This window comes from Sebastes umbrosus, chromosome 15 (assembly GCF_015220745.1).
Source record: "Sebastes umbrosus isolate fSebUmb1 chromosome 15, fSebUmb1.pri, whole genome shotgun sequence".
In the NCBI taxonomy this organism is placed as follows: domain Eukaryota; kingdom Metazoa; phylum Chordata; class Actinopteri; order Perciformes; family Sebastidae; genus Sebastes; species Sebastes umbrosus.
In genome coordinates, this window is record NC_051283.1 from 12968834 (window position 1) to 12981188 (window position 12355).

At 42.0% G+C, this 12355-nt stretch overlaps 1 protein-coding gene across 4 annotated transcripts in view; it reads right to left on the minus strand.

The window, feature by feature from the left end:
• Positions 1-12355, minus strand: part of col16a1 (collagen, type XVI, alpha 1) — a 133856-nt gene that overhangs the window by 32920 nt on the left and 88581 nt on the right. For 3 of the 4 annotated variants that reach the window (XM_037795031.1, XM_037795030.1, XM_037795033.1), the window contains 12 exons: positions 10723-10791; positions 7870-7902; positions 3862-3897; positions 3732-3767; positions 3423-3455; positions 3223-3267; positions 2728-2766; positions 2526-2588; positions 1379-1423; positions 1182-1277; positions 334-372; positions 6-50 (listed from right to left, as the gene is read on the minus strand). In XM_037795031.1, the coding sequence (XP_037650959.1) occupies positions 6-50; positions 334-372; positions 1182-1277; positions 1379-1423; positions 2526-2588; positions 2728-2766; positions 3223-3267; positions 3423-3455; positions 3732-3767; positions 3862-3897; positions 7870-7902; positions 10723-10791 (579 nt within the window). The remainder of the gene's footprint in view (positions 1-5; positions 51-333; positions 373-1181; positions 1278-1378; positions 1424-2525; positions 2589-2727; positions 2767-3222; positions 3268-3422; positions 3456-3731; positions 3768-3861; positions 3898-7869; positions 7903-10722; positions 10792-12355) is intronic. The other variant, XM_037795032.1, reaches the window with a different exon arrangement.

A 12355-nucleotide genomic window follows, 5' to 3' on the forward strand; every position in this document is an offset into this window, starting at 1 on the left:
CTCACTGGATCTCCTGTCGATCCATCTTCTCCCGGAGGTCCTTCATCTCCCTGTTAACACAAATGACAGCATTTGTCTTAAGAATATCCTCAAAAAAAGTCTTGTCTAGTGTGTCATTTGGGGGTTTTGCTAACCACAGAACAGCACTAAATCTCTACAGTGAAAACACAAGCGATGATGTTAATATGCTCGTCTAAAACAGTGGTTCCCCCACATTCCAATCAGATGAGTTGATCCACCTCACCAGTCATGGTACAAATATGTTCTTATGAATGGATTATATGCGGGGGTTTCTTACAATATCATTTGTCACGTGGCGAATGGTTAACCTACCGTGTCTCCCTTTGCACCACCCGGTTCACCAGGAGGACCCTGACAGGAAAGAAAAAGTACGTAAATCTGTCTAGTGAAAGCACTTTTTGGTCAAACTGAGACCATCTCTACGACAAGTGTAAGGACACAATTATTTCCTCCTCTTTTGTTCTTTAAAAGGAACAGTGTGTGGGATTTCATGGGCTCCATTAGCAGAAATGGAATATAATCTTCATAACTATGTTTTCATTAGTGTATATCACCTGCAACTAAGAATCGTTGTGTTTTCGTTAGCTTAGACTGAGCTCTGCATATCTACATAGGGAGCGGGTCCTCTTCACGGAGTCCGCCTTGTTTCTACAGTAGCCCAGAACGGAAAAACCAAACACTGGCTCAAGAGAGTCTTTCAACATTTTTACGTTACTTGAAGGCCACCGTAGTTCTCCGACACTCTTGTGAAACTGCTGCAACGGGAGCCACAGAGTGCAAAACCGTGGTACCTGCTGTTGCTCCTAAAGTAGTGTTATCAAGGCAAGGATGGCCTCTGAGCAAGGTGAACGGCGTTACCACAGTTTTGCACTCAGCGGCTCACGTTAACACACAGTCTTGGAAAGGGAAGAGTGAGCGGAGGGGTACTCAGTTGGTTGCAATCTGCAACCGCACAACTAGATGTCGCCAAATCCTACACACTGTACCTTTAATTAAAAAAACAAGTGTGAATTCACAATAGCTGCGACTACATACGACATGCATTCATACATTCACACACAACATCACAAACACATGCCAAATTGCAGCCTCCATCAAAGGCCACAGCAACCAACAGAACGAACTATAGAGCTGCTGGTTGCAGCTAAAAACACACTTACTGGCAGGCCTGGCTTTCCAACTCCCGGCGGGCCTGGAAATCCAGGTTTCCCTGGCTCCCCAGCCAACCCCTCAGGACCCACCAAACCTGGGGTACCCTGGGAAAACAAGTTCAACACAGCTCTATTAAACCCACTGAACTGAAAGTGTGTGACAGACAGGTTGATGGTAAAAACTCCCAGACTTAATACAGACAGACCTTGTGTCCCTTGGGGCCGACCACACAGATGGACCCCGTTCGACCCTGGGAAATAGTGACAGACAGATGGGGAAGAAAGCATCAGTACGGTCAGCGACATCATCAGTGTCAGCCCAGAATAATCACGCAAGCTCTACAGAAATCCATCTCTGAAATGTCTTCATAAATTGCACTTGTTGATTTCCCCTCATTCGTTTGACATTTCACAATTGGAAATAGAAAGAGAGAATTGTAGAGTCTGTAAGATGTATTATCTTCAGCGGTGCATATGCAATATTTTCTGGCTGCCTGATTCAAGTCACATCAACAAGCGCATTCATATTCACGATGTCAGATGGATGGGAGGCTTAAGAAAATCTATCCTCCACCGAAATCCATCTGTCCACGACAAGCACTTAGCCCGGTGAACAGCTAAATGGGAGTGCAGGAAACCGGGGGAATATCTGGGAGCACACACGCGTCGTAATTTGTTCCTCAAAACTTTCCATGCGTCTACAGGATCACCGCGCTGAACAGGGAAGATTAAAAGGTGTAAGTCTTCCTGAATGGGCGCCTGCCTGTGTGAGAGACGAACAGCACAGTCAATGAGGCAGCATTGATTGTGCAAGCTTTGTTGCTCTAGCCTAATCTAACAGGCATTAACGGGCCGACTTAACGCCATGGGAGAGTGGAAGGGGGAGAACACATATCAATGGGAGTCTAAGCTTAAAGAGTAATACCATATAAGTTTACTGAATATCCACTCTTAGCCTGATAATACTGGTTGTGCATGTGTGTATTAGTGTGTTTGTGAGTGAATGCTCATTTTTTTTAAATATAGATATTTCAAATAGGGCTGTCAAAGTTAACGTGATAACGCGTTAACGCCACAAATTTCTGTCATGCATTAACGCAAATCGCGATTTTCAGGTTGTAACGGGCTGATAAAAATAAATACTAGAAGTGCACTCGGAGAGCGCAGACCTCCACCAAGGCAGGTTTCATGTACGTTGCTGCCTCGCGATTAAATATTTTAATCGATTGACAACCCTAATTTCAAAATAACTGTTTGACTTAACTTCGAAGCAAATTCTATGTCTTCTCATTACAGAAAAGGCAGAGTAAAAGATAAAATAAATACAAAAAAAACAAAAAAAAAAAAACATACGTCCTTCCCTGGAGTGCCCGTGAGACCTTGCGTACCGAGATCTCCCTTCTGACCCTTTTCTCCCTACACAGTGCCAGAGAAAAGAAGGTGATAAACATACAGAGAGACAAGTTCAAATAATTAGGGGTTAGAAATTAATTAGATGAACATTAAAAGGTCACATCGTCATTATTCATCACTGAAAGTTTCTTAAACCTTTCACCTTGTACCCTGCTGCTTCGCCCCAGTGGGCAGGCAGCGCCTGTGGAGAGGAGGAATGGAGACAAGGCCCGGATCAATGACCTGGCTCTAAAGAGACATCACACACACACACACACACACACACACCACTGGAGCATAGCAAACAACACAGTGACCAGTCAGCAACCCTTATGGACTACCAGCAGGACCCATATGCTCCATTCAGACACACACGACCTGAGAAACACGGGCATGCAGGCACATACAGATGCATATACTTGAATCAGATGCATCAAACGTATACTTAAGACACATATGTGCATAAATGCATGCACACACAATGACTCGTGGGTAAATAAACATACAAAGCACACACTCGTCCCCACTGCATTATTAATACCGGGACTGGATGCTTGAAAATTAGGCTTTTGAATAAGGATCAAACTAAATAGCTGAAGGTTTGGCGAGGTTTGGGGAGGCAGTGGGATGTGTGCTGTAGCAGAAGATTGGCACTCACCGGCTCGCCTCGCTCTCCCTTCTGGCCCTGGGGTCCCTCTGTGCACTGAGGTTAGAGACACTTGGTTGGCATGTATTATCACAGACTACGTTTTTTGGCCAATTTTCAGGTTCGTACTGTGCTGCATGCCAAATAACGAGACAATGATTTTCTGCAAAAAACGAGGCACGGTGCGAGACCGCGACGGAAAAGTTACTTACTGGACCTGAATGGGAGCCAGAACAGCCATCACCCTGAGATGGAGAGATAGAGAGGAAGAGAAGAAGAGTGATTGCTCGCGGGTCAGGAACAGAATCGGCGAGCGACTGGAGAATGCATATCAGCTAGGTGATGGATTGGTCCATAGCCAGCATCATATTAGACTACATCATAAGTGTGTGTGTTTATGTAGATAGGTATCAGTGCTAGGCGTGTGTGGGCACATGTCATGACATCACACATTCCCCTGATATTAGTCTGACTACACACGCAGATGTATGTGTATATTGTGCATGTCTCCTCAAACTCACCCGGGCGCCTTTTTCCCCTTTCAACCCTGCAGCAACCTGCAAAACACACACACAGAGTCACACACTCTGCAGTACTTTTGACATCTTCTAATAAAAAGAAGAAGTGAAAGTAAAGATCAGTGATCCTTACATTTTCTTCCCTATTCAGGAATATACAACCAGCACACTACAGACAGACAGACACACAAAGAGAGAGAGAGAGAGAGAGAGAGAGACAGAGATAATTATTATACTGCATTTAATATTCGAGTTGTGCGTCTGCGTAGAAGGACGTTTGTGAAGTAAAAATGAGTTGTAGTTTTTTGTATTCGCCAGGTGGTGGCACTGTTAAACAAAACTAAACATGTGCTGAACCCCTTTGCTGCTACAGTACGCAGTTAAAAAGGATGGGAGGTGGGCAAGTGGGCACACACACACATAGACATGCACTCACAGAGCTCCCATGGGAGACGGAGATCAATAGGAATGTCTGATTCCCACAGCACAGGAGCGAGGAGACCAGCTGCTCCTCACAGGAGGGCACACACACTCACACACATACCAAATAAGGATAATCATTATAAATAACCGAAGCTGGGTTTCTTTTTTTTTTTTTAGCGGAAGCGAGTAATTAAAGCTGAATCCCCCCCCCACACCCGGTGTTTTTGGGAGTCATGCTTTCACACACCAGGCTGTTTGCATATATTGAAGCAGTGACTATGAGCTTGCTGAGCCGATGAAAGGGAGGCTAGTATAGCAGCAACAGAGACAATGTGTAATTCTCCCTCTTCTCCCCCCCCCCCCCCCCCCCCCTCTCACTCCCTCCTACAAGCTACAAATCTATCAATGGCTGGCTCGACCAGCTGCAGTGACGAGTCACTCTTTCCGAGCTCCTCGTCTGGCCGTGGGCTTAGTCAAGTCCTCATACAGTTCCATTTAAAAACCAGCCGTGCCTTTTATTGTTTATTCTCTACATTCAGCTTTTAAAATGGAAAAGTCACATTGCTGCGAAAGAGCAGCGTACTTTCTCTGCACATCAAGAAATGGCAATAAAATATCCTTGTAACTAAGCCCACTCTGCTGTCTTTACTACTCTCAATAAAGAGAGCAGAATTGAGAATCTCTGAAGATCATGCACACTATATGCTTACTGTATATTAAGTTGGTATGTCCATAGGTTTTTGTTGTTTGCATTTATAATGTATATATTTATAAAGTACGAGATATGCAGTGGTTTTCTAAAAACATCTAGGATCTTCGTCCTCCAGAAGATTCAACCTCTCCTTTCCTTTGAGGCAGATTTGTGATATATAAATAAAAAAATAATTGAGTTGACTGTTAGGCTTGGTATTCAGTAGTAGCATTTCTATACTTTGCTTTTTTACAGTAAACTATCCTATTGTGCATTGTTAACTTATGCCAATAAGTTAAGTATAAGCGCCATTTACCAGCCCCAAGTTTGTGTTTATTGTGATTTGATTGGAGTTCAGTGAGGAATATATTTCAGTGTAATGTTAGGGAAATATCGTTGAATATTTGGTGTGATTTCATTCCTGTATATTTGAGCTCTGTGATTTTTTTGTTGTCATCCAGTGCGGCTCCGTACACGTGTGACCAAAGGGACAGGAAGTGAATTTTATTGTGAAGGGAATTTTTATTTTGAAATATTCAGTTGAGTAAATAAACCAGCGGACAGCGGAGCATCACGGTTGTTTTGTCGTTACTGTTGGCGTTGCTACTTCGCCGACTCAACGCGTAAAGCAGTCTCATGTCGTCCTTGGAATGTGGTTATTGATAGAAAGTAAGTTAGGATAAAGATGAAAACAATGAAGGCTAAAGATAGCCACTACATTAAGGTTTCAAATAAATGGGTTGTCTTTATGTATATTAATGGTGGCAGTACAACTCTAGAGCAGGGGTCAAGCAGCTCGCGATCTACCAGTTTCTGAGTGGTTCAAACAATATGTACATAAATTTGATAACAAAAACTCTTTTTTTAAGCCATGTCTATCCAATCAAATTCACAGACATCCAGACCCCCTTCTACAATACAACAGTCTCTGTTTACCAAACTGACAAAGAAGGCCAACGCAGCAGAGGCTTCGTTTAGTGGCGCACATCCTAACGAAACACAAAAAGCCCTTCGCCTATGTAATAGAGGCGATGACTGCGGTGGCTGAAATGTTATTAAAGAACCATAAAAGTAGGACGGAATTTATGTCTGTTAGGAGTAGCTCTCAGTCATTTTCATTCTGTCAAATTAGCTCTCAGAGAAAAAAAGGATGGAAACCCCTGCTCTAGAGAATGAAACATCCCAATAACAATCCCAATTTAACCGCTAAATGCTCCATTGTGTATGCCCTAGTCGCTAAACTGCTCTATAGATCTGAATGAAACTTTGTCAGCGATAACTTTGTGTGTGCTCGTCACCACAAGCGATTGTTTTCATGTCACATTTCATCCATTGGTAATATATAAATGGTACAGCTTTGAGTGTATCAGTCTTGACAATTGGTATCCGAAGTTTTGTTTTGGCACAAGCATCCTAGTCAGTCGTGCTATATTAAATATTTAACATCCAAATAAATAGGCTCATTTTTTGACATCTAACATGCCACTACACAGACTCTCATTCTGCATCACGCACGCCAACATTTATGCTCATTTATTAGCTTAAACATCCCAAAAGACTGGAGACAAAAAGACAAAAGGCTGTATTTTTGGCACCAGCATCCAGTCAGTGAGCCTTGTTGTTTTTGGTATTAAACATCCCAATGGGCTCATTTTTTTGGCATCGTCTCTCTAGTGGCCAGGACTTGACAGAACAAGGGCAGCCCCCAGCACACTAATGAAAATCTAATTACAGTACAAACATACATTAGTACTTGCCTGGGTTGTGTGTTTCAAACATATGTGGGGGTTTATGTGCAATTGCCACTTTCTCTAATGCATAACTTACTCTGATGCATAATCAAATGGCAAAGACAGGAAGTAGAAGCTGGGATTTTTATTTCTGGAACAGCCCTTTGTGTTAATAAAATTCCTGTTGAGCCTTTTGACTCACATAACCATGAAGCCACTTATATAGGAGGAAAAATCCATAGAGGAATAGCTGAAGCAGCATGACATGAACACTGGTGGAAATTGGTTTCCGACTGAGCTTTAGGATTTTACAGCAGAAGTCAAATCTACCCCTTATTCAGACCATTTATTACCATAATCACATTAACACACAGGCCTGCTTGGCATATTTGTTGGTATTTGTGTTGCAGTACATCTTATCAGGTTGTATTATCAAATGAATTCCTATGGGTACTAAGCCTATTTTTTTACCCTGGAAAAAAATGTTGCCTCTGTAAGTTGACCAAATTAAATTCACAGTGTGGAAAAAAAGTCACTTTTGTTTCTATGCAAGTGTTTGCCCCGAGTGGCAGGGCAAGCTGTGTGCTCAAACCCAGGTAATAACCTACATTGAGGAAGTCAGGGGAGGCGACCAGCTGCATTAGTAAGCACACACAGGAACAACATAATGAAGCGTCTGGAGTTTTGCATTCTATTTGTGAACAGTACATGCCTATTGTAGGTGAATGACAAAATTAATAGGCAGCAGCAACTCCCGACAGAGACTCGGCGCATAATGAGGTGTAAATCAGTCCTCGGTCAGTCAGCAAGCTGGGTACGTGTGAGGGAGGGAGGAGGGAATAGAGAGAGACTATTTCTTTTTCTAACCCCATGCACAACATATATATATATATACACACACAACCTGTTTTCACTCCCAACTCGTCTGACACTGATGCACGGAGGCGCCCTTTTAGCGTCTACATGCGACGCATCGAGCTTTCAACTAACTCGAATGTAAACCCACCCGCGGCATTGTTACATGCTCAGCGCAACTGACATGGTATAAAGCGTGAAACAGTCTGCTTAGTAAGCTTGCCGCACTGTGTTCAGGCATACACCGATTACACTACTTGCCCACCACCCCCATTTAGTTCATTTTGGCATATCAGCGCCGTGTAACCATAAGCGACCTTCTTGGTCTGAGCCACTGTGCCGTCCCACAAGTCTCATTAGAAATTCAATACTGTAAAGTCAAGTGTGTGTGTGTGTGTGTGTGTGTGTGTGTGTGTGTGTATGTGTGAATTGGGAGGCTTACTTTCTCTGCCAGATCCTTTGATGCAAAAATCTCCTGTTGGTAGACAGAAAGAAAAAGGGGAAAAAAGGAAAGGAAAAAAAAAGAAAACGTCAGGCCTTTTTTCTTTTCACATCACATTTGAACATGACCTCAATATTATTACCATTTTTTGGCTTCACATTGGTCCAAAATTTGTCTATGTTTAGACATTATTGCTGACAGTTTCATGGCCAAACCTGTCTCAAAACATATTCAGACATACTGAATCAAATAGCTTTGAAGAGCATTCACAGAAACATTATTTAGTCGGGTTTTCTCCATTTTTGGCAGCACTGTAACCTACTTCTTGTTTCAGCCCTAATTCGGCCTCAAATTGTGCTGAGAAACAAATCTACATTTTCTAAATTCTTCTCAAACCTTTGAGCGTATTGTTTTTATATTCCCAGTCACTGGCAGTTCTGCTGCAGTTTATAGGAACTGGATCTATTGAAGATGTTCCCAGGTATGGAAGCAATTGCATTTGAAAGTCTCCAGAATATCAACATCATATGACATCTTTGGCAAACTGTTGTTTTCCTGTTGCATGTGCAGCGCATCCTTTAAACCTTATTGCCATTACAATTCATTGCATCAGATACACAACAAAGAAAATGAGAAATAAGGGCCATCTTGGTTTCACACATGGGTCATTAACAGTCTTTATTCTGAGTGAAAAAAAGAGATGAAAGAGGATGAGCAGAGAGAGAAAGAGAAGTATTGTACCCCATGAGCCCAGAGGCAAGTGAAGAGATGGACCCTGCTGTGCACAGAGTTACAAATCAAGCAACAAAAAAAAAAAAGAAAGTCAACGACAAGAAACATGGAGGAAGGACTGGAGAGCTGAACGGAAACAATTTGTTCAAGGCTGTAAGTTAGAAGGGGGAGAAATAAGGAAAAGTTTCAGCAAAAGGGAAGGAGGGAGAAGATATGTTACAGCTGGTTTTGGACTTCAACATAAAAAGTCAAGTAGAAACACACTGAGAGCGGGAAAAACACACAAAGAAGCATGTGGCTCCTCTGAGGACCAGATGACCTTTCTGCTGGGAGCTGGGCTGAAGGCAAGGAAAAAAAAAAAAAGGTTTACATCCTACGCTGGAAGATGAGAAACAGAGGGTTGGGGAGATTTGTCATACCTCAGCAAGGCAGTAACTGCTGTGACCCGAACAAAGACACAAGCAATGGTACACACACCTCTGCACCAAACCTGATCCGACTAGTAATTGTAAGAACAGGTCATCACTGCGGGCGGTAGATTCATACTTATCGTACAGACAGTACTTAATGTTACACTCCTATAAAATTGTTGAAATTAAGACCTTTACACACTGGGGGCCCGACGAATAAACAACACGAAAATGGGAAATGCTGGCCTGCAAATATTATATGCCCAGGGCTTTTATTGTGAAAGGTGAGAAGGGAAGGAGTGGATCTGGTCTACTTAAGAAGAAAAAAAGGTAGAAAACTGTATGTGACAGGGTTAACAAAGGAATATACATCCACAGAAATGGTAATTCACCAATAGCTGACCCCAGTTTAACCTGCGCTCACTCCAAAGCAATAATGTACGGTAATCTTCCCACATACAGAACACATGACATTCCACGTACGCTGTGTTTAATACGCCGTCACTCAGTGAGGCTTAGTTTAATGAAAGCAGTGCTACGGCTCAGTAACATCTGGCCTGCACACTGGAATCTTGGATTACATTGATCATTTACAGTGTATAAAGCTAACATACAGATAAAAATAGAAACATACTCAAGTAAGTGTGTGCATGTGTGAGCACCATGTGAAATAGGGCAAAAGAGAAAAAGAGACGGCGTAGATATAAAAAGGGAAAATGAGGACAGAAATGCATCTGGGCATTATTCGTGGCAGTTACGCATCTGTAAGGAAGATGGTGAAAACATTACTACACTTGGAATATTGTAATGTAAGGCTAAACATCTTAATAAACGTGTTAAAACAGTCAGTCTGCAACTGATAGCAGAGAAGGAGAGAAAGAATGACGAGAGAGAGAGAGAGAGAGAGATGGCATGCCAGAGTTATTGTCTGGCTGAAACCACCTATGGGATTGATTACTGTGTCCTGAAGTCTGCCAGAACTCTAAGTTAACACCAGCTCTCCACAAGACAAACACCAAGCCCTAATGAATAGATAATTGGATATAAATCCCATTAATATGAATGATGAAACAAGCGGCTGTGGAAACAAAAATAAATTGCCTTTACGTTATACTGGACGAACTTCATGTATCACGCAGCGCTGAGGCAGACATAAAACATAAGATGGAAATTTGTGTAAAAACTCCTCCCATGTGTTGCATAAGGCTCTATTTGTCACGCATTCGACACTGCCCGTGGACACTTTGAATGATCGCTACCAGCAGACGTAACTGAACTGAAGTCAGAATAAAGCTCAGAAGTGCTAAAGACTGCAGCAGAGCCGAAAACATGTTTTCCTCTGCAGAGTTTCAAGGAAGAACAACTAAGCCATTTGGTATAAGTCCTAGAGGCCAGTGTTTGCTTGCCAGCAGGAGCATCTAAGACAACTCAAACTGTCTCAAGAACAAAGCTGTTTGAGGCCAAGCCCTTGTCTGTGTCTGTATGCGTTATGTCCATGCCTGATGGGAGCCATGTGTTGTGATAATTCATGACAGTGTTTATGAAAGATTCAATAACATCTTCCCTCTCTCTATGCGTTACTGGATTTAAAAAGCATTGATTTTATAATAACTAAAGCATACAGTATTTTCAGTGTATATGGTGTAATCTTGTGCATACTTTCATGAGTTTGTGTTCAAATGTCTTTCTTTGTGTGCATTTGTGTATTTACCTCGTTAAAAGTGTTTTCCAACAGGTCATTTTCAGCTGCACGGCGGCTCTTGGGAGTGTCTGGTGGGCACTGCAAACAAACAACAGACATAATTTAAGACAGGGTAAAAGAACATTGTGATTCCCAACCTGAATCCTATAATTCTTTTTCAAGCGGGATGTTCGTAGTGTAGTTGTAATACTGCAAGACACATTTTTCTTTGGGATAAGTCTCTTCTTGTAGGAATGATGGAAACAGTCAAATCATGACTGTATTTAAAATAAGACTAAGAGTTTATAGCCATGCTAGCGGTTTTGTGAAGCTGTACCAAGCCTCCAGGAAGAGCGCCGGCCTTTGAAGCAAATTTTACATAGTGGCCATATGGTGGAATTACAACTTCCGTGTCAGCCACGTGATGCCATTGGGCCCAAAAATACTTTTTCCCATAGACTTACATTCGGAAAGAGACATCTGTAACTCAGCTGATCATTTTTTTTTTTTAAGGTAAATCAACTTCCCAGTGAGAACGCTTGAATAGCCCTTATTTAAATCATTAGGTTCTAGATGTTGTAAAATGAATTCAGAGAAATTTCCCTTCCTCTATTCATGTAAATGAGAACCAGACCGCGGCTGGAGCGAGGGCTGGAGCGAGGGCTGGAAGGCGGGGTTAAAGAAAACAACTTTTATAGGGATGAATGGGGCCCCGCCTCCAACGCTGTATCCAGTTCTCTTTATACATCCATGCAACTGGCAGGGAGGCTCTCATGAAGTGACAACGTAATTTACAGGTCATGCGTACAAAAAGACACATACTAGGGATAGAACGGTTCAGGTAAAAAGTCCGAACCGTTCGGTTCGCTAGTCACGGTTCGGGTCGTGTATGAATTGTTCGATTCATTTGAAATAAGTTATGAGGCCGATTGTGTATTGTCCGGCTGGGACACGGGCGGACTTTTAAATAACACAGTGGTACAGAAATCCAACTGTATTACTTTCCAAATACTGCACTTTTTGAGTGGAAAAACTAATCTTTCAATTAAGACCTGATAATCAGGGAACTGAGACATATGTTATGCTGTTGTTGTTTTTTTTGTATATTTCTGCCTGAGCTTATGCTTCAATTTATGTTGATTGCCTTAGTCTATAATTACATCATATTTATATGAAAATAACAAAGCTGCATTTTTTGTTTGCACTAATTACTTTAGAAGACCTATTCTCTCAATTAAGATTTGACAATGAAGAAGTGTTTATGTTCCTTATGTAAGCCATACTTTTGTTAAGGCAAACATTTGTTAACTTATTTTTGCCAAATAAATGAAAAGCATGTTGAAATCAGAACATGACCTCCTCGCTGGAACAGAAATGTACCGAACCGAACTGAAAACCGTGACCCCAAAACCGGGATATGAACCGAACCGTGAATTTTGTGAACCGTTCCAGCCCTAATACATACTACTGTTTATTCACACAAAAGTATGTTGAACGATAGTTCTTATATTGAGTATATAGTGCATAGTATATCATTTCGGACACAGCCTTAGGCTTTATAGCCATGCTAGCGGGTCTGCGAGGCTGTGCAGTACTTCTGCACTGCGGTGCTTTGCGCTAAATGCTAACATGAACATGCTAACATGCTCACAATGACAATGCT